General features: G+C 42.6%; 1 protein-coding gene across 2 annotated transcripts in view; it reads left to right on the top strand.

The window, feature by feature from the left end:
- The window catches only part of TPD52 (tumor protein D52), a 121,550-nt gene that overhangs the window by 53,462 nt on the left and 41,719 nt on the right, over positions 1-26,369 (top strand). The window contains exon 1 of one of the 2 annotated variants that reach the window (XM_032610009.1): positions 23,453-23,627. The exons of the other annotated variant lie outside the window; for it this stretch is intronic. Coding sequence (XP_032465900.1) covers positions 23,489-23,627 — 139 coding nt within the window. The 5' untranslated portion in view covers positions 23,453-23,488. Of the gene's footprint in view, positions 1-23,452; positions 23,628-26,369 lie in introns of those variants that run through there. 2 annotated transcript variants of the gene reach the window in all.

Raw genomic sequence — 26,369 nt, 5'->3', positions numbered from 1 at the left:
TCCATCAGTTAACTAGCCTGATAAAATCTGCTTTGTTTTTTTTAAATTTAGGAGAGATACAATTTTGAAGCTAGTGTTATTCTTTATTGCCAGGAGTTCAGAGTTTCTTTAAGTGTATTTATTGACTACTCATATCAGAATCACTTGGAATACCAGTTAAAAATAAACATGCCTAGGCCCTGCCCATGACCTGATTTTGAAAGGTAGAGGGGATGATGGTTAAGAACACAAGCTTGAGATAGTCTATTTGGGTTCAAATTCTGAATCTGACTCTTACTTGTCTGGGTGGTTTTAGGCAAGATATTTAATATTTCTGTACCTCAGTTTTCTCATCTGTACAGTGGGAATATTGCTCATGGTAAGGATAATATCTATTTCATAGCATTGTGAGAATTAAATACAGTTGACTGTTGAGCAACACAGGTTGGAACTGTACAGGTCCACTTATTTTTGGGTTTTTCAATAAATATAGTACCTGTATTTTCATTTTACAGACCTTTAAATTAACTAGGTGGGAGGAAGAATTCTGTGTTCAATTAGACATCACAATAGGTGGAATCAAAAGAACTAGGCTTGAGTCCTGATTCTATTTAAACTGTTTCAGCTTCCTGCCTTGGGTGAGTCATTTTCATTTCCTTTGCTTTTGAGGCAGATTTTTGAGTGTGTGGAGTCCTGCGCCCTTAACTCCCGCTTTGTTCAGGAGTCAGATGTCAATTCATGTGAAGCATTTAGAACACTGCTTGTCATATCGTAAGCCTTTAATTTCAGACACAGTCGTTTTTGTTTTTACTGATCATAATTCCTGAAGGTGAGGCCATTAATCTTCATTTTTAGTAGATACCCTGAATGACTCATTTGCCCATGTGCTGTATTGTTAATAATTGCAAAGCTATAGTAATAATACTTGGTGACTTTTGTTAGAATATGGGTCAGTGTCAATTTTACAGGTAAGAGTGGTTTATTTAGTAACACATGCCGTTGTTTACTGGGTGCATATGCTAAGCATGTTCTAGGCTGTTGGCAGCAACCCTAAAGGGGTAAGTAGATATTAGCCCAGTTTTACAGATGAGAAAATTGAGGCTTATGCTGGGGAAGAAACTTGCCAAAGGTGAGACAGCTGTGGAATTGTCATGGATCTCCGGCTCTGCCCAACTCCAGAGCACTTGCTCCTTCCATGAAATCAGCTTCTGGTTGCTCAGCCTTTTAATCTTGCAAATGGATACTTTTTATGCTCAGATATTTCCCGTGATCCTGGTATTCACACCTTTGTATAGTCACCTCCTGCAACAAGGTACCAGGTGTAGAATATGGCAGAAATGATGACATGTGATGTCACTTCTGAGATGAGGTTCTAAAGGACTGGCTTCTGTCTGTCTGTCTCTCTTTCTCTCTTGATCTCTTGCTCTGGGGGAGTTCGCTTCCCTGCTGTGAGCAGCTCTTTGGAGAGGCCCACGTGGGGAGGAGCTAGAGCCTCCTGCTAACTGCTGTGTGAGAGAGCTCAACCCTCCAGCCCCAGTCAAGCCTTTGGATGTTGCGGCCCCAGTTGGTACCTTGCCTGCGACATCATGAGAATCCCTGAGTTAGAACTACACAGCTCAGCTGCTTCCTGATACCTGGCCTTCAGAAACTGTGAGATAATGAATGCTTGATGTTCTAAGCTGCTGAATTTTGGGGTAATTTGTTAGACGGCCTTAGCTGACTAGTGCATTTTGCAATTTTATTATGAACTTCTGAGTTCTACCCCTTCATCCCGACATCCTGGTGCCCCTCCATGTCATCCACACTATTCCCAGTTGCGTGTTTCACTGGTTGCCTAATTTACTCCTTTGTTAGGCTTATTTGTTATCTAGATCATCTCTGTTCCCTTTCTCCTCACTAAGTATCTTATTGACTGGGTCCCCGGTGCTATTTACTAGCAAGTCTATCACTGTAGCACCCAGTAGAGCACTCAGTGAACATCAGCTGGCCAGGTGGCTGAGGGCAGTGGACCGACTCATCCTTGTCTGGGATCCTTTACTCATCCATGTGATGAGCTGGCCTCCACCAGCAGCCAGAACGGACCTTGATCCAGGTAGTTTCCCAGTGATAAAGATTCTAGTTTCTGTTGTAAAAGCTGTATGGGTGTTTAGATGGAAGTGCTGAGGACACCCCGGCGTCTTCCTGCTTTTCTCCCTCTGCTTGCTCTTAAGCAGCAGAGCCAACTCTAAAAAGAAAAGTCACTTTGGTTAGCGTTTCTGTTTTTATTTCAAAGTAAGACAATGTGACAGAAAAATCATTAGGGCTTGGATCAGCTTATTTAAAGCAATAATCTTCCTATTAAGACAAATATCCCCATGGTTTCTGGTCTTTGGGAGCTTTTCCTGGGTGTCATTCTCCCCCTCTGCAGTTATCACCGTTGGATTTCCAGTTCTCAAAATTTGGAGGCCAGATTTCTTGAGAGGTTTGTCTTTCTAAATCAAATCCTCTTATGGAGAATCTAAATTTGGAATTGCTCTCTGTTTTGATCAGCATGCCAGTTAGATATTTAGAACACTCTTTAATGAAATGCTGGGGCCATGTATGTCTTCTTAGAAATCCACAGAAAAGATTTAACTGAATTTTGCCAAGAATAAAAGACTTTAAGGATAAATGTAGGTCTTGAACTTGGTGTCCTACTTCTATGTTGAATAGATAGATATCTGTTTCTGGTTACTTCTAGAGAGATATTAGTCCACTAGCAAGTTCTGTGAGCCACGCTCACTTGTGGTGGAAGATTCTTTGAAGATGACAATGTTCTTCCATAAATTTTCAACATCTTTAGAGAGGAAGCAGGTACTCAAACCACTACAATTGTTTTCTTAAAAATACATGGGAGAAATTTAATTAGAGCTGCTCAGATGAACATCTAGTTTGCATTAATAATGGAGCTTGATAATTAAGTCATCGTTTCTTTTATCATGAACTCAGACCTGCTCTAAACATGCTTTCTGTGCTGGTCCTTCAGATACTTATGAAGCCTTGACAGTAGCCCAAGCAGATGAGTTTCAGTGCCCTGGGTGCTTTCCCATAGGCAGAGTGGCAGAGTAGGTGAAGTATGTTGTTTGTTTGTTTAAGTAGTAAATTATTTTTATTTTATTTTATTTTTTTGTGGTACGCGGGCCTCTCACTGTTGTGGCCTCTCCCGTTGCGGAGCACAGGCTCTGGACGCGCAGGCTCAGCGGCCGTGGCTCATGGGCCCAGCCGCTCCGCGGCACGTGGGATCCTCCCGGACCGGGACACGACCTCGCGTCCCCTGCATCGGCAGGCGGACTCTCAACCACTGCGCCACCAGGGAAGCCCAGTAAATTATTTTTTAGAACAGTTGTAGGTTTACCAAAATTGAGCAGAGAGTACAGAGAGTTCCCCTATTTCCTCCTCCTCCCCTTCCCTTTTCTCCTATTATTAACACCTTGCATTTGTGTGGAACATATGTTGTAATTAATTAACCAATATTGACACATTATTATTAACCGAAGTCCATAGTTTATACTAGGGCTCACCTTTTTTTTTTTTTTTTTTTGCGGTACGTGGGCCTCTCACTGCTGTGGCCTCTCCCATTGAGGAGCACAGGCTCAGGACGCGCAGGCTCAGCGGCCATGGCTCACAGGCCCAGCCGCTCCACGGCACGCGGGATCCTCCCGGACTGGGGTACGAACCCGCGTCCCCTGCATCAGCAGGTGTACTCTCAACCACTGCGCCACCAGGGAAGCCCCTGTGCTCTGTTTCTTTGTCCCTCCCTCCTGCTGAACCCTTGGCAACCACTGTCGCCCTAGTTTTATTTATTTATTTCTGGCTGTGTTGGGTCTTCGTTTCTGTGCGAGGGCTTTCTCTCGTTGCGGCGAGCGGGGGCCACTCTTCATCGCGGTGCGCGGGCCTCTCACCACCGTGGCCTCTCCCATTGCGGAGCACAGGCTCCAGTCGCGCAGGCTCAGTAGTTGTGGCTCACGGGCCCAGCTGCTCCGCAGCATGTGGGATCCTCCCAGACCAGGGCTCGAACCCGTGTCCCCTGTATTAGCAGGCAGACCCTCAACCACTGCGCCACCAGGGAAGCCCTCGCCCTAGTTTTGGCTTTTCTAGAATGTGATACAACTCGAATCATACGGTATATAACCTTGTCAGACTGGATTCTTTCAACTAAGCAATGTACATTTAAGGTTGCTCGATATCTTTTCATAGCTCAATAGCTCATTTCTTTTTATTGCTGAATAATATTCCATTGTCTAGATGCACTACAGTTTATCCACTCACCTATTGATGGCTATCTTGTTTGCTTACAATTGTGAACAAGGCTGCTATAAACATCTGTGTGCAGGTTTCTGCGTAGATGTAAGTTTTCAGTTCCTTTGGGTTAAACAACTAGGAGTATGACTGCAGGACCTGAAATAGGTTATTGGCCTGGTGATTCCCTCTTGTTCCCTGGTGACTGTACACTTGTTGACAATGACCTCCCTACTGGGACAGCCTAACCGAGCTGCTGCAGGCCAGAAGGAGAGGCACAGTATATTTAAAGTGATGAAAGTGAAAAACCTACAGCCAAGAATATACTACGTGGCAAGGCTTTCATCCATATTTGGTGGAGAGATCAAAAGTTTTACAGACAAGCAAGAGATAAGAGCGTTCAGCACCACCAAACCTGTTTTACAAGAAATGTTAAAGGGATTTCTCTAAGCAGAAAAGAAAAGGCCACAACCAGAAACATGAAAATTATGAAAGAAGAAATCTCACTGGTAAAGGCAAACATACAATGAAGGTGGGAAATAATCCACACACGAAGCTAGTAGAAAGATTGAAAGACAAGAGGAGTAAAATTGTCTATATCCATGATAAGTAGTTAAGAGATACACAAAACAAAATGATGTAAAATACATTGCCAAAAACAGTAAAGGTTGGAGGGAGGAATAAAAATGTAGGGTTGTTAAAATGTGTTTCAACTTGAGATCAGCAACTTAAAATATTCACATATATATCGCTATATATATGTATATTGCTATATATAAACCTCATGGTAACCACAAACTAAAAATCTATAGTAGATATGCACACGCAAAAAGAGAGAGGAATCCAAACATAACACTAAAGGTAGTCATCAAATCACAAAGGAAGAGAGCAAAAAAGAAGAAAGGAACAAAAAAGAACTACAAAAACAACCTCAAAACAATGAACAAAATGGCTCTGACTACATACATATCAATAATTACTTTAAATATAAATGGACTAAATGCTCCAATCAAAAGATGCAGAGTGATGGAGATTCCTCAAAAGATTAACAATAGAACGGCATATGGTCCAGCAGTTCCACTCCTGGGTGTTTATCTGAAGAAAACAAAAACACTGATTAGAAAAGGTACACGAACCACTGTGTTCATTGCAGCTTTATTTACAATAGCCAAGTTATGGAAGCAACCTAAGTGCCCATCAATAGACGAATGGATAAAGAAGATGTAGGGTGGTGTGTGCACGCGTGCGCGTGTGTCTTATTACTCAGCCATGAAAAAAGAATGAAATCTTGCCATTTGCAAAAACATAGATCGACCTAGAGGGTATTATGCTAAGTGAAATAAGTCAGACAGAGAAAGAAGCATACTGTATGATATCACTTATATGTGGAATCTAAAAAACAAGGCAAATGAGCAAACAGAACAGAACAGAAACAGAGTTATATATAGAGAGAACAAACAGGTGGTTGCCAGAGGGAAGGAGAAAAAGAAAGAAAAGAGTGAGGGAGATTAAGAGGTACAGACTTCCTGTTACAAAATAAATGAGTCACAGGTATGAAAATGTGCAGTGTGGGGAATATAGTCAATAACTGTGTAATATCTCTGTATGGTGATAGATCATAACTGGACTTATCATGGTGATCATTTTGAAATGTATAAAAATACTGAATCACCAGGTTATGTAACAGAAACAAACATAGTGTTGTAGGTCAATTACACTTCAAAAACAAAGAAACTCATAGAAAAAGAGATCAGATTTGTGGTTTTCAGAGGCAGGGGCTGGGGAAGGGGGAATTGGATGAAGGCAGTCAAAAGGTACAAACTTCCAGTTATAAGATAATTACTAGGATGTAATGTTTAACATGATAAATATAATTAATACTGCTGTATGTCATATATGAAGCTTGTTAAAGAGAGTAAATCCTGAGTTCTCATCACAAGGAAAAATATATATTTTTATTTCTTTAATTTCATATCTGTATGAGATGATGGATTTTCCCCAAAGTTGTGATAATCATTTCATGATGTCTGTAAATCAAATCATGCTGGACACCTTAAACCTATATAGTGCTGTATGTCAATTATATCTCAATAAAACTGGAGGACAAAAAAATAAAAGAGGAATTTAAAAAATCCACCTGAGGGGCTTCCCTGCTGGCACAGTGGTAAAGAATCCGCCTGCCAATGCAGGGGACACGGGTTCGAGCCCTGGTCTGGGAAGATCCCACATGCCATGGAGCAACTAAGCCTGTGCGCCACAACTACTGAGCCTGCACTCTAGAGCTCGTGAGTCACAGCTACTGAGCCCAAGTGCTGCAACTACTGAAGCCCGCATGCCTAGAGCCCGTGCTCTGCAACAAGAGAAGCCATTACAGTGAGCCCGCGCACCGCAACGAAGAGTAGCCCCCACTCACTGCAACTAGAGAAAGCCTGCATGCAGCAACGAAGACCTGACACAGCCCCCCCCCCCAAAAAAAATCCACCTGAAGCTATGTTTAGCAAAATATTTTTGTCATTCGGCTTCCTCTAAATTTTGCTGCATAAAAGGCCTCAACATCTCAGTGGCTCTCAACAGTCTTTATATGTCCCTCATGTTACATAGATATCATTTTCATGTGGCCAGACCTTAGTCACATGGCCACATCTAAGTACAAGGGAGGCTGGGAAATGGAATCTAGCTGTGTGCATAACAATAAGAGGAAATTTGTTCTGTGATTAGTTAGCAGTCGTAGCCATATTGAGTAAATGATTCAATCATACAGTAGCTCTTTATTTTGATCTTTCAGGGACAACAGGACAGTACTTGCATGACTGCAGAGTTCTGGGTGCTTTTTAGGAAAGCACTTTTCACCTCATGTCCTGTTCCCATTGCATCTTGAATTATCCTATCATTTTACTTCTGAGAGAGCTTATTGGAATAAAGAAAAATATGTGTTGTTTCAACAAATACCTGTTTGATAATGATGGCTTCTAAAACTGAGAAGAGTCAGTAAGGAGCCTTAATAATAATAAATGTGGCTGTTACTAAGTCAGATATTTAAAACTTGTCAGGTCCCCTATCTTTTGTCAGAGGAAAGAGGCTATTTTGAAGCCTTCTAGCCCTTGACTTAGTTTCAGGATAATGGACTCCCCTTCACTTGTGACATTGGTATTCTCCTGTTGCCCTTAAAAAGAAAAGTACATGAAATTTGTGTCTGGATACGGCATTTGTTATCCAGAGTAGCGGGTTTTTAGATAGAAACGCTGTAGATTTTAGCATGAGACTCTATTTCTTAATAAAATTTAGGAAGAAATGGGTGATGTTTGTGTTGCGTATTTTTTTAGTGATCAATCCACTAGATATACTTTATTAACTAATTATAGTTGAAAAGCAAGCTTGGCTGCCCTATGTGTGTGACTTGGCGGTAGCGTATTCTGAGCATGTTTGGTCGGCCTCAGCTTGCTGCTGATTCAAGTTCATGGCCAAATATTGATTTTAAATAGGTGCCTACTGTTGCCCAGCAACTCTCGTTCCCTTCAGGCGAAGTGTTTCCTATGAGCCTCTAGTTGCTGAGAATAGCTGTGTAAGCACTGTGAAAAGTTTTTCCAAATTAAAATTTGGTCCTCCAGTTCATTTATTCCTTTCAGAGCTCTGACAGTCGGGTGTGTTTATGCCCCCCTGCAGAGCCCTCTTTAAGCTCAGTCAACAACTTGGAAACATTCAGCTTGGGCGAAACCTCTTTATCTTCCAGTAATCTCTCCATAGAGACCACTGTGCTCTTAAATACACCATTAATACCCTTAGACGGGACGGCCTGCTGCCATTCTCTTATTACTGAGCAACTGCTCCAGACTCTTCATATTACCGTAATTCCAAACTCTAAGTAATTATCACATTGAAAAGGCCAGGCAAGTGTACACCTGTTGTGACATAGCCGATTTTGTCCCCCGTCTAAACTTGCTTGCTTTGTGAGCTGCTAGGGAAGAAACAAACGGGACAAAAACAATCCCTGAAGAAACAAACACCCTTTGGCTACAAAATCTGTCTCTTATTTTCCAAGATAGATATTTCGTAAGTGCTAAGGCCATGTAAAATGACAAGCATTAGATTTTGCTTAAGCTTTCATCCTAAGAAAGATTAGCAGCTGTTGTCTAAAGCAAGCATCAGGCCTCACCTTGGAGTTTGTCCAGGAGGCAGAATCTCAGGCCCCATCCCGGATCTGTTAGGTCAGAATCTGTAGTTTATCTCGGTCCCAGGTGGTTTGTGAACGTAAAAGTTGGAGAGGCACTGGTTGGAAGACTTCAGCCTGAGCCTGCAATTACTGAAACCACTCATCAGTGTGAGGAGGGATCATAACACTTGAACTCAAACTCTATTTATAAAATGAAAAATTTGTGTATTGTAGTTAACGATCTGAGCACATGGCGAATATCGAGCTATTCTGTTATTTCCTGCTGTGCTCATGAAACCTCTTCAGTCCGAGGACAGTAGTGGCAAGAACACGTCCCGAATGGATAAGAGATGATCTCACTGAAAGAGACCTTTTTGCACAATTTTAGATTCTAGTCCCTGGCTCCCTGGAGATAGAGAATTCAGGCATTCTTGAGATTTCTCGACAGGTTCTGGCTCTCCCAGTTGAAGAATCAACCAAAAAGTGTTTGGAGGTAGTTATTAAGGGGAGGGAATGAAGCCTCTTGCTCTTTTTTTTTTTTTTATATATATCCTCTGTATCTTTATTAATTTTTTTAACATCTTTATTGGAGTAGAGTTGCTTTACAATGTTGTGTTAGTTTCCACTGTATAATGAAGTGTATCAGCTATATGTATACATATATCCCCATATCTCCTCCCTCTTGCGTCTCCCTCCCACCCTCCGTATCCCACCCCTCCAGGTGGTCACAAAGCACCGAGCTGATGTCCCTGTGCTATGCGGCTGCTTTCCACTAGCTATCTGTTTTACGTTTGGTAGTGTATATATGTCCATGCCACTCTCTCACTTCGTCCCAGCTTACCCTTCCCCCTCCCCGTGTCCTCAAGTCCATTCTCTACATCGGTGTCTATATTCCTGTCCTGCCCCTAGGTTCATCAGAACGATTTTTTTTTTTTTTAGATTCCATATATATGTGTTAGCAAACAGTATTTGTTTTTCTCTTTCTGTCTTCACTCTGTATGACAGATTCTAGGTCCATCCACCTCATTACAAATAACTCAATTTCGTTTGCTTTTTATGGCTGAGTAATATTCCATTGTGTATATATTCACATCTTCTTTATTCATCTGTTGATGGACACCTAGGTTGCTTCCATGTCCTGGCTACTGTAAATAGAACTGCAATGAACATTGTGGTACATGACTTTTTGAATTATGGTTTTCTCAGGGTATATGCCCACTAGTGGAATTGCTGGGTCATATGGTAGTTCTATTTTTAGTTTCTTAAGGAACCTCCATACTGTTCTCCATAGTGACTGTATCCATTTACATTCCCACCAACAGTGCAAGAGGGTTCCCTTTTCTCCACACCCTCTCCAGCAATTATTGTTTGTAGATTTTTTTGATGATGGCCATTCTGACTGGTGTGAGATGATACCTCATTGTAGTTTTGATTTGCATTTCTCTAATGATTAGTGATGTTGAGCATCCTTTCATGTGTTTGTTGGCAATCTGTATATCTTCTTTGGAGAAATATCTATTTAAATCTGCCCATTTTTGGATTGGGTTCTTTGTTTTTTTGATATTGAGCTGCATGAGCTGTTTATATGTTTTGGAGATTAATCCTTTGTCCGTTGCCTCATTTGCAAATATTTTCTCCCATTCTGAGGGTTGTCTTTTCATCTTGTTTATGGTTTCCTTTGCTGTGCAAAAGCTTTGAAGTTTCATTAGGTTCCATTTGTTTTTTTATTTCCATTTCTGTAGGAGGTGGGTCAAAAAGAGTCTTGCTGTGATTTATGTCAAAGACTGTCCTTCCTGTGTTTTCCTCTAAGAGTTTTATAGTGTCTGGCCTTACATTTAGGTCTTTAATCCATTTTGAGTTTATTTTTGTGTGTGGTGTTAGGGAGTGTTCTAATTTCATTCTTTTACATGTAGCTGTCCAGTTTTCCCAGCACCACTTATTGAAGAGACTGTCTTTTCTCCATTGTATATCCTTGCCTCCTTTGTCATAGATTAGTTGACCATAGGTGCATGGGATTATCTGGGCTTTCTATCCTGTTCCATTGATCTATATTTCTGTTTTTGTGCCAGTACCGTATTGTCTTAATTACTGTAGCTTTGTAGTATAGTCTGAAGTCAGGGAGTCTTGATTCCTCCAGCTCCGTTTTCTTCCCTCAAGACCGCTTTGGCTATTCGGGGTCTTTTGTGTCTCCATACAAATTTTAAGATTTTTTTGTTCTACTTCTGTAAAAAATGCCATTGGTAATTTGATAGGGATTGCATTGAATCTGTAGATTGCTTTGCGTAGTATAGTCATTTTCACAATATTGATTCTTCCAATCCAAGAACGTGGTATATCTCTCCATCTGTTTGTATCATCTTTCATTTCTTTCATCAGTGTCTTATAGTTTTCTGCATACAGGACTTTTGTCTCCCTAGGTAGGTTTATTCCTAGGTATTTTTTTCTTTTTGTTGCAGTGGTAAATGGGAGTGTTAATGTCTCTTTCAGATTTTTCATCATTAGTGTATAGGAATGCAAGAGATTTCTGTGCATTAATTTTGTATTCTAAAATTTTACCAAACTCATTGATTAGCTCTAGTAGTTTTCTGGTGGCATCTTTAGGATTCTCTATGTATAGTATCATGTCATCTGCAAACAGTGACTGTTTTACTTCTTCTTTTCCAATTTGTATTCCTTTTATTTCTTTTTCTTCTCTGATTGCTATGACTAGGACTTCCAAAACTATGTTGAATAATAGTGGTGAGAGTGGACATCCTTGTCTTGTTCCTTATCTTAGAGGAAATGCTTTCAGTTTTTCACCGTTGAGTATGTTTGCTGTGGGTTTGTCATATATGGCCTTTATTATGTTGAGGTAGGTTCCCTCTATGTGCACTTTCTGGAGAGTTTTTATCATAAATGGGTGTTGAATTTTGTCAAAAGCTTTTTCTGCATCTATTGAGATGATCATATGGTTTTTCTTCGTCAGTTTATTAATATAGTGTATCACATTGATTTGCATATATAGGAGAATCCTTGCATTCCTGGGATAAACCCCACTTGATCATGGTGTATGATCCTTTTAATGTGCTGATGGATTCTGTTTGCTAGTATTTTGTTGAGGATTTTTGCATCTATGTTCGTCAGTGATACTGGTCTGTGGTTTTCTTTTTTTATGCCATCTTTGTCTGGTTTTGGTGTCAGAGTGATGGTGGCCTCGTAGAATGAGTTTGGGAGTGTTCCTCCCTCTGTATATTTTGGAAGAGTTTAAGAAGGATAGGTGTTAGCTCTTCTCTAAATGTTTGATAGAATTTGCCTGTGAAGCCATCTGGTCCTGGGCTTTTGTTTGTTGGAAGATTTTTAATCACAGTTTCAGTTTCAGTGCTTGTGATTGGTCCGTTTATACTTTGTTTCTTCCTGGTTCAGTCTCTGAAGGTTGTGCTTTTCTAAGAATTTGTCCATTTCTTCCAGGTTGTCCATTATATTGCTTGTAGAAGTCTCTCATGATTCTTTGTATGTTTGCAGTATTAGTTGTTACTTCTCCTTTTTTCATTTCTGATTCTGTTGATTTTTCTCCCTTTTTTTCTTGATGAGTCTGGCTAATGGTTTATCAATTTTGTTTATCTTCTCAAAGAACCAGCTTTTAGTTTTATTGATCTTTGCTATTGTTTCCTTCATTTATTTTTCATTTATTTCTGCTCTGATCTTTATGATTTCTTTCCTTCTGCTTACTTTGGGGTTTTTTTGTTCTTCTATCTCTAATTGCTTTAGGTGTAAGGTTAGGTTGTTTGAGATTTTTCTTAAGCCTCTTGCTCTTTAATATCTCCAAAAACATTTCTTAAAGGAAAGAAAAAAAAGCCTCTGGCCTGTTTATTGGACAGGAGCTCAATTTCAGTTATTTTGAGAGGGCAGAAACACACTCCACCCATAACATTCAAAGCTCCTGCCAAGTGAGAATTTCTTTGCAAGTCAATAGGTCAAGTAATAGAGTTGGTTGGAACTCATTTATCACTTAAAGATTTGCATTTAGGTCTGAATAATTTGAATATATTACTAGTTTGTGCATTTTTCTGGAGAAGGGGGTTCCAAGGGGTAAAGTTTTTTCTTAGAACACAGTGCCACAATAGACTTTTTTCCCCTTGCGTTAGAAAATAAAGGGAGAAAGTAATGGCATTCTCACAGGGAGTATTTCCTACAATTCTAACATAGAATTTCCAATCTGAGGGCTGACATACTTTCAAAAGAAAGTCAGGATTATGCAGTGTAGGAATTGAAACCTCCTCCTGAGCCAGGGATGTCGTCCTGAACTGCCTTCTTTATCTCATCCGTCGCATACACTACAAAGGAACATACAGACCAGCCACCCCCACCTCCTGTTCACTCACTTCTAGCCTCTCGTCCTTCCCCTGGCCTCTGCTCCCCCTTACCTGTCTTCTGCCATTGCTGTGACTAAAATTTCTATGCAGGATCACCGGGACACCAAGTCCAGTGGCTTGTTTATAAATCTCTGTAGCATTTCGTCCTGTCCACTTTCTCTCCTCCCACTATTCCTGTGGTATTGGTCACTGAAGTTTTTGTCCATGTTTTTTGCCTCTTGAGAGCGCTTGAGCCAGACTGCCCGAGTTTGAATCCTAGCTTCACCACTTGCTAGTTATGTGTCTTCATCACCATCACCACCACCACCACCACGATCATCATCACCATCACCATCACCACCACCACCATCACCATCACTACCACCACCACCACCACTGCCACCACCATCACCACCACTACCACCATCATCACCATCACTACCACCACCACCACTGCCACCACCCTCATCACCATCACTACCACCACCCTCATCACCATCACTACCACCATCAACACCGCCACCATCATCACCACCACCACCACCACCATCACCATCACAACCACCACCACCATCATCACCATCACCACCACCACCATCACCACCACCATCATCATCACCATCACCATCACCATCATCATCACCATCACCACCGCCACCATCACCACCACCATCATCATCACCATCACCGTCATCATCACCATCACCACCGCCACCACGACCACCATCATCACCATCATCACCACCACCACCATCACCATCACCATCACCACCACCACTACCACCACCACCATCATCACCATCCCACCACCACCACCACCACCATCATCACCACCACCACCACCACCACCACCATCACCATCGTCACCACCACCACCATTACCATAATCACCATCAGCACCATCATCATCATCATCAAAGGGCAGTTCTTGCTCTTTGCAGGTTTCTTGGCCTGCTTCCTACTTGCAGGTGTTCCCTGCCTTTTTTCTTTCTTCCTTTCATAGGACCTGTCTTCTCTTTGGGCTCTTCCTTGACAGTCTTGGGGTTTCCCACATTGATATCTTTGGCCCTAACCTTTTCCTGAGCCCCAGAGTTTAATTTCTAACCACTGGCTGGCCATTTACATTCAGAATTTTCTGAGCATTTTAAACCCAACCTGCCCGAATGGAATCCACTTTCTGGTCCTTCAAAGTCTCCTCTCTCCCTCCTTCCACCACTCCTCCTCCCTCCTTTCATCTTCATTGATGCCATCACAGACTTCCACAGCTCCTGCTGGGGAATCACAGGTAGAGCTTGGTCTTTATTTCCCCCACACCCCAGTCATCCAGTTGGACTTCAGGGTCTGTTGAAGATTCCCTCCGTGGTATCTTGGAATATGTCTTTGCCTTTCTCTTTCCACTATTGCTCCCTGGATCACACTCTTTATATTAGTTTGCTCTGGCTGCCATTGGGTGGCTTAAACAACAGAAGTTTATTTTCTTACAGTTCTAGAGGCTGGAAGTCCAAAATCAAGGTGCCAACAGGGTTGGTTTCTGGTGAGGACTCTCTCCTGGGCTTGTGGACAGCCACCTTCTCAAAGGCCTCACAGGGCCTTTCCTCTGGGCATGTGCTTCCCTGGTGTCTTGTCTTTTCTTATAAGGACACCATTCCTATTGGATTAGGGCCCCACCCTATGACCTTATTTAACCTTAATTACCTCCTTAAAGCCCTGTATCCAAAATACAGTCACATTGGGGATTAGGGCTTCAACATATGAATTTTGTGGGGGACACAGTTCAGTCCATAACAGCCTTGGTGCTGCTGATGGTTTCACTGATCTCCTATCTCCCCTTTGTGATCCATGTTCATATAGAGGCAGGAACGATCTTTCTAAAACAATGGTCCCCAACCTTTTTGGCACTAGGGCCTGGTTTCATAGAACACAGTTTTTCCATGGACAGGGTTGGGGATAGGGAGGGTTCAGGCGGTAATGCTAGTGATGGGGGAGATGGTTCAGGAGGAAATGCGAGCAATGGGGAGCGGCTGTCAATGCAGGTGAAGCTTCACTCACTTGCCCGCCGCTCACCTCCTGCTGTGCGGCCCAGTTCCTAACAGGCCACAGACCGGTACTAGTCCATGGCCCGGTGGTTGGGGACCCCTGTTGTAAAACACAGCTCTGACCACCTCCCTCCCATTTCTAATAGCTTGACACAGCTCTCCCTTGCTTAGATGCAGTGTGAGGATTCCTGCTATGGGACTTCTGGGCTCTGTCCTTCGGTTCCTTACCCTTACTAATCTGGAAACTGGAGATAACTTTACCAACCCCGTGTTGCCAGAAGGATGACGTAAATGCTGGCAAGTAATTGTTGTTTTGTTGTTCTGAAAATCACGTTCGTGCTCCATAGCCTGCTGTTCAAGGTCCTCCATCACTTTGTTACTCCGTGTGGTCCCCTGCCAGCAGCCTCCCCCCGTCCGGTGCTTGTTAGTGATGCAGATGCTGCATTGTTATAGATCCTCAGGTGATTGGTATGTGAGGTTCTGGTTCCTCACCTGCTTCTTAACTGCAGTCCAGCTTTCTCCTGGTGCAGAAAGGAGAGGATGTTTACAGACCCTGTCTCTGCTTTGTTTCCATCTGAAAAATGGGGACAGTCATAGCACTTACCTCACAGGGGTTTTTCGAGGATTAATTGAGACATTGTGTAAATAATGGAGCCTCTACCCTTGTGATTTTAAATTGGATTTCATATTTGAAACTAAGTACCTTTTTGTGTGCTTGGTTCATGGTACTTTTTTTTAAATTGAGGTATTGTTAATTTACAATGTTGTGTGGTTTCAGGTGTACAGCAGAGTGATTTAGTTATACATGTATATATATTCTTTTTCAGATTCTTCTTCATTTTAGGTTATTATAAGATATTAAGTATAGTTCCCTGTGCTATACAGTAGGTCCTTGTTGTTTACCTATTTTATATATAGTAGTGTGTATATGTTAATCCCAGACTCCTCATTTATCTCCCCTGACCATCTCCTTTGGTAACCATAAGTTTGTTTTCTATGTTGTTTTGTTTTGGTTTTGAGTCAAGGTTTCCTTACGTGGCACTGGGGGAGAAATGGCGGTGGTGTTTCTTAACCCCTCGGCCTCTGTACTGTCTCATGCTAATCATGGAACAGGGTCCTGCTGGTTTTCCTCAGGCAGGATGTGACCAGCAAAGATATGATGGTGAGACTCCTTTTCCCGTGGAGGGTCAATCAGCTGCTTCTTCAGGGGAAGGTGGAGAAAATCCTTTTAGGTCTCAGCAGTGGCCAGGAACCAGAAGGGGTCTGTATGTCTATCCTTTTGTGACACTTCACCCCATTATGGCTGGGAGAGAGAGCCTGTGCCTTGCCACTCCAGCTGCTTCAAGCCTACTTAACCCCATAAAGAGGAGTTCTTCTCAGTCAGTTTTAAAAAAACCTTTTCAAACTTACAGAAACTTTGCAAGAGTAAGAATACTAACGGGCTTCCCTGGTGGCGCAGTGGTTGAGAGTCCGCCTGCCGATGCAGGGGACACGGGTTTGCGCCCCGGTCCGGGAAGATCCCACATGCCGCGGAGCGGCTGGGCCCGTGAGCCATGGCCGCTGAGCCTGCGCATCCGGAGCCTGTGCTCCGCAACGGGAGAGGCCACAACAGGGAGAGGCCCGCGTACCGCAAAAAAAAAAAAAAAAAAAAAAAAAAGAATACTAAGACAACAGCTCCATACTCTACCTAGATCATTCACCCACTGCTCACATTGTACCCCATCTGCTCTATCATTCTCACACGCATAGTATTTTATTTTCTGAACCATTAGAGAGAAAGTTGCTTACATCATAGCACTTTGCCCCCAAATCCTTCCATTTGTACTTTCTAAGGAGAGGGATATTCTCTTACATAACCACAGTACAGTTGTAACTTCAGTAAATTCAATATTGATACAATACTTTTATCTCATCTGCCATTGTATTCCAGTTTTTTTAAACTGACCCAGTAATGTCCTTTATAGAATTTCTTTTTTCTCTTTGGTTCAGGACCCAGTCTAGGATTAGGTATCATTTCTAGTTGTTATGTCTTTTTAGTCTCCTTCAATGTGGATCATTTTCACAGCTTTTTATGACATCAACATTTTTGAACAATGCAGCCTCTACCTCTTTAAAAAAAAAAAAAGAACCTTTCTCATTTTGGATTTGTCTGATGTTTCCTCATAATCAGATCCAGGTTCTGCATTCTTAGCGTGAATACCTCATAAGTATTCAGGGTATCACATTTGAAGATTCACGTCCACCTGCCTCTCGAGTGATAGCAATGTTGATCATCCAGTAAAGGTAGTGTTCAGTTTCTCCCCCGTGTTGTTACTGTATTTTCCATTCCAACACCTAATTAATCTGTGGGGAGGCCCCAAAAGACCACGTATATATCCCACTTATAAAACTTTCTTCCTGATTCTTGCCTGAGTCTCTATGGTGACGGTGGATGCAGTGTTTTTCTCTAAGAGGCTTCCTTCTTCCTCTTTATTGATCTACTTATTATTTGTATGGCATGTTAGTCTGGGTTCTTCAGAGAAATAGACCAGTAGGATATCTATATCTGTATATCTGCATCTTTATCTATAAATAAGAGACTTATTGTAAAGAATTGCCTCACAATTATGAAGCAGAGGAGTTCCAAGCAGTGACAGCTGGAAACCCAGGAAGGTTGATGATATACAGTAATTCCCCCTTATCTGTGGTTTCACTTTCTGTGCTTTCAGTTACCTGCAATTATAAAACATTAAATGAAAAATTCCAGAAATAAACAATTCATAAGTTTTAAATTGTTCACCGGTCTGAGTAGTGTGGTAAAAACTTGTGCTGTCTCACTCCTCCCCGCCTTTGACGTGAATCAGCCTTTTGTTCAGTGTATCCTGCCCCGCTAGTCACTTGGTAGCCAGCTCAGTTATCAGATTGACTGTCACGGTATCACAGAGGTTGTGTTCAAGTAACCCTTGTTTTACTTAATAAAGGCCCCAAAGCACAAAGAGTAGTGATGCTGGCAATTTGGGTATGCCAGAGAGAAGCCTTTAAGTGCTTCCTTTAAGTGAAAAGATGAAAGTTCTCAACTAATTAAGGAAAGAAAAATATTGTATGCTGGGGATGACGAGATCTACGGTAAGAATGAATCTATTTGTGAAATTGTGAAGAAGGAAAAAGAAATTTGTGCTAGTTTTGCTGTTGCATCTCAGACTGCGAAAGTTAACAGCCACAGTGCATGATAAATCCTTAGTTAAGGTGGGAAAGGCATTAAATTTGTATAATAAGGTATTTTGAGAAAGAGAGACCACATTCACATAACTTTTATTAGTATATTTTTATAATCATTCTATTATTAATTATTGTTAATCTCTTCCTGTGCCTAATTTATAAATTAAACCTTATCATAGGTATGTATGTATAGGAAAATTTCCCATGGTTTCTGCCCCCATTGGGGGTCTTGAAACGTATTCTTTACTAATAAGGGGGACACTCCTCTACTTCTAGTTTGAGTCTGAAGGCCTGAGAATCGGGAAAGATGACGGTGTAAATTTCATTACAAGTCCAAGTCCAGACACCGAAGACTGATATCTCAGCTCGAAGACAGTCAGGCAGAGAGAGTGACTCTTCTGTTCAAGCCTTCAACAGATTGGATGAAGCACATCCACTTTGGGGAGGGCAGTCTGCTTTACTCAGTTTACCGATTAAAGTTAATCTTGTCCACAAACACCTTCACGGATGCAACTACAATAATGTTTAATCAAATATCTGGGTACCTCGTGATCCAGTCAGATTGACACATGCAATTATCCATTGGATATGGACTCTTGGACTCCTATTTTTAATGGTTTATAATCCACTGCTATCCTTAATTATGTTGGTGATCAAATTGTCCTGTATTTGGCCAGCTGTCTGCTGTGTCATTATGACACGTTCACAGGATCTGATATCTGTGGCCTGGCACTCCTGTGGGGCAATTGCATCGTCTGTCTGTGTGCCCTGCAAGCTCCCTCCAAGTAAATTTTTGTGTGTTATATATAGCTTTTCCATAGACTATCTCTTGAACTCTTTCAAAATTAGGGAGAACCTGCCTAGACATATTTGAATGATGTGTTAACGGGCAGGTAGAAACTTAATATTCTTTGTAGTCATTAGTACTTAACTCCGTTTCCATTTGCACTAACAGGAGTCATCCAGTGGGTTATTGCTCTGTGGTGTATACTTTACTGGCTGGAATATTAACTTCTGAGCTGCCCATGGGTGCCCTCTGCTGGCACTGCAGTGCATACACACTTTTCTGGGATTTCTCCTCTGCCCACTTTCTCTTTTGGTTGATTGGTCTCTCCAATTATCACACAATTATGGATCATGCAGTGCAAACAGTTTTGGAACCTGCTTTGTTTACTGATACCAAGGATATCTTTCCCTGTAAATATATACATTTCTACGTCATCATGTTCACGTTTGCATAGTTTTCTATTACGTGAATGTTCTATTTAGCATTTAAATAATCCACTTTTAGGAAGCATTTGTATTCTTTATTTTTTCCATTTTATATAGCACTAAAGTAGACATTCCTTGTATACAGACCATTCATATGTGACTTATTAAGTTGAACTTGATAAGTGGATAGGAATTTGACAGGTAAAAATACAGGGAAAAGAGACTAGTCCGAGAAAATTGCCTAGGCCAAGTTTAGGATGTATTCAAGCAATAGGAAAATCAGGTTTGGCTGAAACGTGGAGGGGTAATAGTGTGAGATGGTTGTAAAGTAGATATTGTAGGATTCTTTCTATTGAACTGATAGACTCCAACTCCAACCGTAAGTGAAGCAGAATCGAAATTTCTCTGTTTAATAACTGGGAACCCCAGGGCAGCTGGATCTAGGGACTCAGATGCTCTTGCTCTGTCCCTTTGCTGTCACCGATTCTCCCTCTGTCCCTTCCCAGTTTCTGCACTGGTTCTCTTGCCTGTTGGCATGGGGGCAGAAAGAGCTTTCAGCTCCCCCAGCTGGACATATGGGAAGAGTCACTTTCTCCCATTACTCATTGAGTAAACATCAGGGAAGGCCTGTAGTTGGTGCTTTTGGGGGTCAGATATCTACCCTTAGACTAGTCCCTGTGAGCACGGGGGTGGGCTATCTGCATGGGCCAGATCTGAAGCGCTAGCCCACACCTGTGCCCAGGGGCAGAGGCAGGGACCACGGAAGACTCTCCCCCGGGAACCCTGTGGAGAAGGTGAAGCGGGATTCTTCAAGGAAAAGAGGGTGCTAAAGAGACAAGCAGGAGACGTCTGCCACACTGTGGGGCGCTGGTCCGTACTGGAATGCTTCAGGTAGGTCCGCAGTCGGTGCGGTCAGTGACGAACGAAAAGAGGGAAAGGATGAAAAAGGCATATTATGTGTACACGTTGGATGAAGAGCTCTTGGTGGTGCTTCAGTATAGAGGTGGAAAACGTGGAGGTGATTCCTCTTGCCTGGACTGTGGCAGTAGACTCTGAGTCCCCCCTCTTTTTTTTTTTTTAATAATTAATTAATTAATTTTTGGCTGCATTGGGTCTCCGTTGCTGCGCACGGGCTTCTCATTGTGGTGGCCTCTCCTGCCGTGGAGCACAGGCTCTAGGCGCACGAGCTCCAGCAGTTGTGGCACATGGGCCCAGCTGCTCCACGGCATGTGGGATCCTCCCGGTGAGTCCCCCCTCTTTTAGCCTCTTTCTGTCTACAGTGCATCCTATACACTGTTTCCAGAGTCATCTTTATAAAACATTTTATCCTGTTTCCCCCTGGCTCAAACACCTTCTGTGGATTTTTTTGCACATTATATTAAGTATAAAAATTTGTCACTCAAGGTCTTTAATGGTCTGTCCCTAAGCTACACTTCCATTTTTTATATCTTACGGCTCCCTTCTACTTAGTTTGTGAATCTTGAGCCTACTGAATTTTTTTGCCATTCCATTAACATATCCCATGCTTTTCCCACCCCTGGTTCTCTGTTCTTATTTTCCTCACGTGCTAGAATGTATTGACTGCGACCTGACTGGAGAACTACAGCTGGTTCAAAGAGACAGATTTTACATAACGGTCCTAAGATTATACCTAAGCAAGTAGAGTAAAAATTTGAGACATCATTTAAATTCTGAATGCTCATGTTTATAAATAAGGCATGCAGTGTCTGCATAAGCTTATTTCCTTTCTTCACTCCACGTGGATTAGAGCGAGGACAGCAGTCCAGAATGCAGCCCCTGCCCTGGAGGGAAGGCTGTCCGGGTCCAGAGGGACTGGCAGGTGGACACATCACATCCTGTGTGCTGCTGGCGGAAGGGAGAGCTGGAGAAGGCAGGGCTTCCGAGAAGAGATGGCGTTTCTGCCTGAGTCTTGAAAGACGAATGAGCTTAGCAGGCAGAAAAAAGGCAGCATTTCAGGCAGAGGGTGTAGCATGGGGGTCCACACCAAAGATCAAGGACATGGGAATTTTGAGGGTTCTGAGGAGCTTGGAGGTGGCTGCGGCTTGCTCTGTTACCTGTGTCGGTGCTAATATCTTTTATCTTAGTTCCGGCTGCTGTAATAAGTTACCACAGAATTGGGAGGCTTATAACAACAGACATTTGTTTCTCACAGTTCTGGAGGCTGGGAAGTTCAAGGTTGGTTGATTTGATCCTGGTGAGAGCCCTTTTCCTGTTGGCAGATGGCTCTCGTCTTGCGTCCTCGTGTGGTGGAGAGAGAGCTCGAGTTAGCTCTCCTTCTTTTTTTGGGAAGACACTAATCCCATCAGGGGCCCAATCCTCTTGGCCTCATCTAAACCTAATCATCTCCTAATACCATCATATTGGGTGTTAGGGATTCAACATATGCATTGTGAAGAGACACAATCAGCCTGTAACACTTTCTAACACTTGTGGCTCAAGGAGGAAGCATGAGAATGGAGAAATGTTTTTTTTTCCACCAGTGATTTGGTGACCACATGTAGAGTGTTGAAAGGGTCAGGGGCCCCATTAACCACATCTAGTCCAAGAACGTAACTGTGATGCCTGCCCTATCTCGGTAAGAGATACTATGAATTTCAAAAAACCAGCCAACTGGGCTTCCCTGGTGGCGCAGTGGTTGAGAGTCCGCCTGCCGATGCAGGGGACACGGGTTCGTTCCCCGGTCCGGGAGGATCCCACATGCCGCGGAGCGGCTGGGCCCGTGGGCCATGGCCGCTGAGCCTGCGCGTCCAGAGCCTGTGCTCTGCAACGGGAGAGGCCACAACAGTGAGAGGCCCGCGTAAAGAAAAAAAAAAAAAAAAAAAAAAAAAAAAAACCAGCCAACTCATTTTTTCCAATAATAAGAAACCATTTATTCTATTTCTAAATATAGAATAAACAGCATTTATAGTTGCCCAAAATTTGGTATCTCTTAGGAGAAAAACAGGTTGATTTTTTGTTGTTGTTACAACTAAACTTTTTAAAAACTTAGATAGACTTGCCAAAACTAGAGTACAACATGAGACTAACAGAAAAAAAAATAGAAGATAACTCTTAAGATGAATATAGACTGTCTTGGTGCATATATATTTTATACACTAGCCACAGGTTGTTTTTTTTTCATGCTTAAAATATTTTGTTTCATATTTGCTTCCAATCCAGGGACAGTATATTGAGTTCCCGTTTTATCAGGTGGATTTGAAAAGGCAGAACACGGCCTTTTTTTGGTTATGCAGTAACAGACCATCTCCCGCCTACGGGAGGGGTTGCTTTTATTTTCACCTCTTTAATATGAGCTGAGCCACGTGGGTGAAAGCAGCAGGAACCGTAAATGCTGTCACTCTGGTAAAGGCCAGGGTTAGCTCAGAAAGGGTCTGTGAAGAGGCTGGGAAGTGGATCTGGTGACTTAGAAGTTTTGTTTTATAAGCCAACCAGGACGGTTGCTGTGCAGGTCGTGTTCGCACCCAGGCTATTGCCACCCCTGCAGGCCTGACCTTGGTTAACAAGGAAGGGGCACGGGGACCTGGGCGCTTCACCTGCAGGGCTTTTCTTCTCTTGAAACGGAAACACCATCTTTGCAGAAAAGGGAAGGGAAGGGAAGGAAAAGAAAGGAAAGGAAGACAAGTCAGACTGACATTTTTGTTACACTAAAGCCAGACGTTGCTTTAGATAAAGTCATCTTGGAAATGGAGCTTTATTTCTCTACCAAGCCACACACAGAAAGCCGGTCGCTTAACCAGGAAGCTTGGCTCTCAGGACTCCACTCTAATCCAGGGTGGAAAAAAAGTAGCCCCCAGATGGCATTTGCGGGAGATTACCGGCTGGTAATCCTTCCTTGTCCTAGAAGATTAAGTCTGCCCTGGTGTAGTTGTGGTCAGCTGAGTGAGTGATTTAAAAAAATAATAAATTGTGGTTTCTTGTCAATCTGCCAGTGTCTGACATTTGCTTGAACTGTTTGTACATCGGGGCCATGTTGCGGCACCAGGTCCTCCTTTGTTTACTGAAGAAAGCTCCAGCAAGCTTGGTTTCCTGTCCAGGTTGTTGGCTGTTGGCTGAAATGAACTAGGCTCTAGTAGTGACTAGAGCCTTTCCTCAGGTTGCTGGGGAGAAGTCACTTATTAAACAGCCCTCTTATCCCAAGGGCGTGACGGCTGCACCTGGGCCAGGAAGCCAAGCTCTCAGAAACCTGGGCTTGATTTTTTTCGCGCGGTTGCCCAGTGCAGTGATCCAAGGGAATACGGGCAGAGCAGCGCTCAACCGAGGAATAGCAGGCGGTGATAGAACTATGCGTTCTGCATTCATCTGGAATGGACAGTAGAGAGATGGATTTTTATGAGGACTACCAGTCCCCGTTTGATTTTAACACAGGAGTGAACAGAAACTATCTCTACTTGTATCCTAGTGAAAATACATCCCCACCAGGATCACCTACTCTTCAGAAGTTTGGTAACTACTAGTTTTCTAAAGTTAAGTTTGCTGTAATGAAACCTGTACACAACTTGGGATTTGCCGGGCCTTAAAATTCTTAGTGTAAAAAGGTACCGGGATATTGCTCTGTTGCCACTGGTTCGTAAAGCTGCTACAGATTCCAAGCAGAGAGCTAGATGGCTCATTAAATATTTAGAATATATGTTATATATTTAAATATATATAAATAAATGGGAACTTAGATTTTATTTTATTTATTTTTTAATCTTGTATTGGAGTGTAGTTGATTTACAGTGTTGTGTTAGTTTCAGGTGTACCGCAGAGTGATTCAGTTATACATATACATATATCTATTCTTTTGCGGATTCTTTTCCCATACAGGATATTACAGAATATTGAGTAGATTTTAAAGGTAGAACTATTTGTATGGGCATTAGAGGTCTTCTGATCACTTAGAGTTCATTGAGCTGATAAATAATAAAAATGGGGGAATCTGAACGCTTCTGGTCACCTATGTAATTTATGAAGATCCCCCCTCCCCCCAGTTTTGTCTTTGCGAAAATGAGGCTTAAGCATCTGAAACACTGACTAAATTCAAGGTTCTGCTAAGGGAGGGCCTGGATTTTGTTCTGGAATACTGTGAGCAACATGCAGAGATATCCAGGTGAGAGATTTTAAGAGAAAAACTCAAAGCTGCTAGACCTTTGGAAGCAGTCATTGCTTCCCATGTGCTGCTCTAAGATTGCTCTGCAGGCCCGGAGCCACCATCAAGGAAGAGCTTAGTTTATCGGTACCGGCAGCGCAAAGCTGGAAGCAGCATCAGCCACGTCCAAGCCAGTCCCCTCACTTTACAGCTAACACTTGGAGACGGTTTAAACGACCTCTGTGACTTGCCAGAGAAGTAAGCAGATTTTCCTAGAAGTTAATGTTTCCCTTACTAACGAAGAGTAGGTCACATTTCTCTCTTCTTAAGCTTCAAAAGTGGGTAAATTAGGAAAAAGATGGTAAAGGCCACAACACGAAACCTAGTTGTAAGTATTTTAGGGAGCACGCTAAAGCAGCATGCCTCTCACCATTGGTCACAATCCGTGGCCACCTGTGGGGGTGTAGTTTGGATTTCCAGGAAAGGAAAGTTGTTGACAGTAATAGGGTAGAGCTGATCTCCAGAAGTTGGGGACTGGCAGGCAGCAGCTGGGTGCCTGCCCCCAAAGGACGACCTCCTCCATCCTCACCTCTCAGTCCTATGTGCAGGAAATGCTTCAAGAGCAACACACAGTAGGAAGTTAGCGCTCAATGACAGAGTGAAGCCTAAGTGACATTGGCCATGGGAGCTGGGACCGTAGTGACCTGACCTCAGGTAGATCTTGGTGATCAGTGTGCAAGGCTTCGAGATTCCCAGGAGGATTCTGCCACTCGTTTGAGGTATCTCTCAGTCTTTTTATGTCTCTGTTCCACCTCCTTTTACTTTTCCCAGCTGTAGTATTTGCTGCCTTTGGATGTTTTCTGTTAAAACAGAAGCAGTGGGTAGGGTTGAGTGTGTCTCTAGGAGAATTTTGAACAATTACCTCCCCAGTTCCTACTAGCAATCTGTAAGAGTCTGGGCTCATGGGATTAGACACAGAATGATTAAAAAAGAAAAAAAAAAGCAGTGAACAACAAAAACTGAAAACAAACTCGTGCACCCACCAGTGCTCATGAGATTTATTAGTTTGTGATAATTAAAAAAAAAAGGAACAGCGGAGAGAGCAGTAAAACAAACAGAAACCCCCATAAGCAGTCACCTAGTAAGAACATGGTGATTCTAAAATAAGCAAATCAAAGTGGGGATCTCCAGTCTCTGTGCCCAGGACTACTCGGGGCACAAGAAGCTTGCAAATCTGTTTGAACATCAAATGTGAGGCGTAGATGGAATGAGTACTGTCTTCTGTATGTGTGCAGCCTTTGTATTTCTAGATAGGAGTGCTTAGGATGGATTCCTACATTATAAATCCATTTAAAAGCTCACGTGGCTATTGACCACTACGCATTTTCCTAATCAGCAGACAAGTAGTACAAAAAAAGGACTGATGTTAAAAGGAATCATAGGGCTTCCCTGGTGGCGCAGTGGTTGAGAGTCCGCCTGCCGATGCAGGGGACACGGGTTCGTGCCCCGGTCCGGGAAGATCCCATGTGCCGCGGAATGGCTGGGCCCGTGAGCCATGGCTGCTGGGCCTGCGCTTCCGGAGCCTGTGCTCCGCAATGGGAGAGGCCACAACAGTGAGAGGCCCGTGTACCGCAAAAAAAAAAAAAAAAGGAATCATACTCAGAAAGGCTGGGAACACTGATCTGAAAAGCATATTCTTTGATATTTATCCAAAATGCCATCATGGGGCAAATGAGAAGGTAACAAGATTTAATCTGTGGGTAGAATGTTCCTCAGAAGCAATCTGAGTGAAGGACAGGATGAGGGCCAGTGCCTGGAACAAAAAGAGGTCTTTTATCAGGGACTTTAAAACTCTCTTGGTACAGCCAGCCCACGTTCAGAAATGCCATATACTTCTTGATCCACAACTCTCATAGATACAAATGTCAATAGCTGAAGCAGAATCCTGTGAAACAGAACTTATCCTTACTATGTGTGATGTACTCTGATATCTTATATTATTCCATTTCTTCTTTTAAAAATGCTCGTTTGGTACTGCTAAATGGATTTCACAGTGCATAGTTTGAAAAGCACCGATTTCAGATTCTGGAATACAAAGCTCCATTAGGGGTGTCAGT

This window comes from Phocoena sinus, chromosome 17 (genome assembly GCF_008692025.1).
Source record: "Phocoena sinus isolate mPhoSin1 chromosome 17, mPhoSin1.pri, whole genome shotgun sequence".
Taxonomy (NCBI): Eukaryota; Metazoa; Chordata; class Mammalia; order Artiodactyla; family Phocoenidae; genus Phocoena; species Phocoena sinus.
This window is presented reverse-complemented; position numbering and strand designations above follow the sequence as displayed.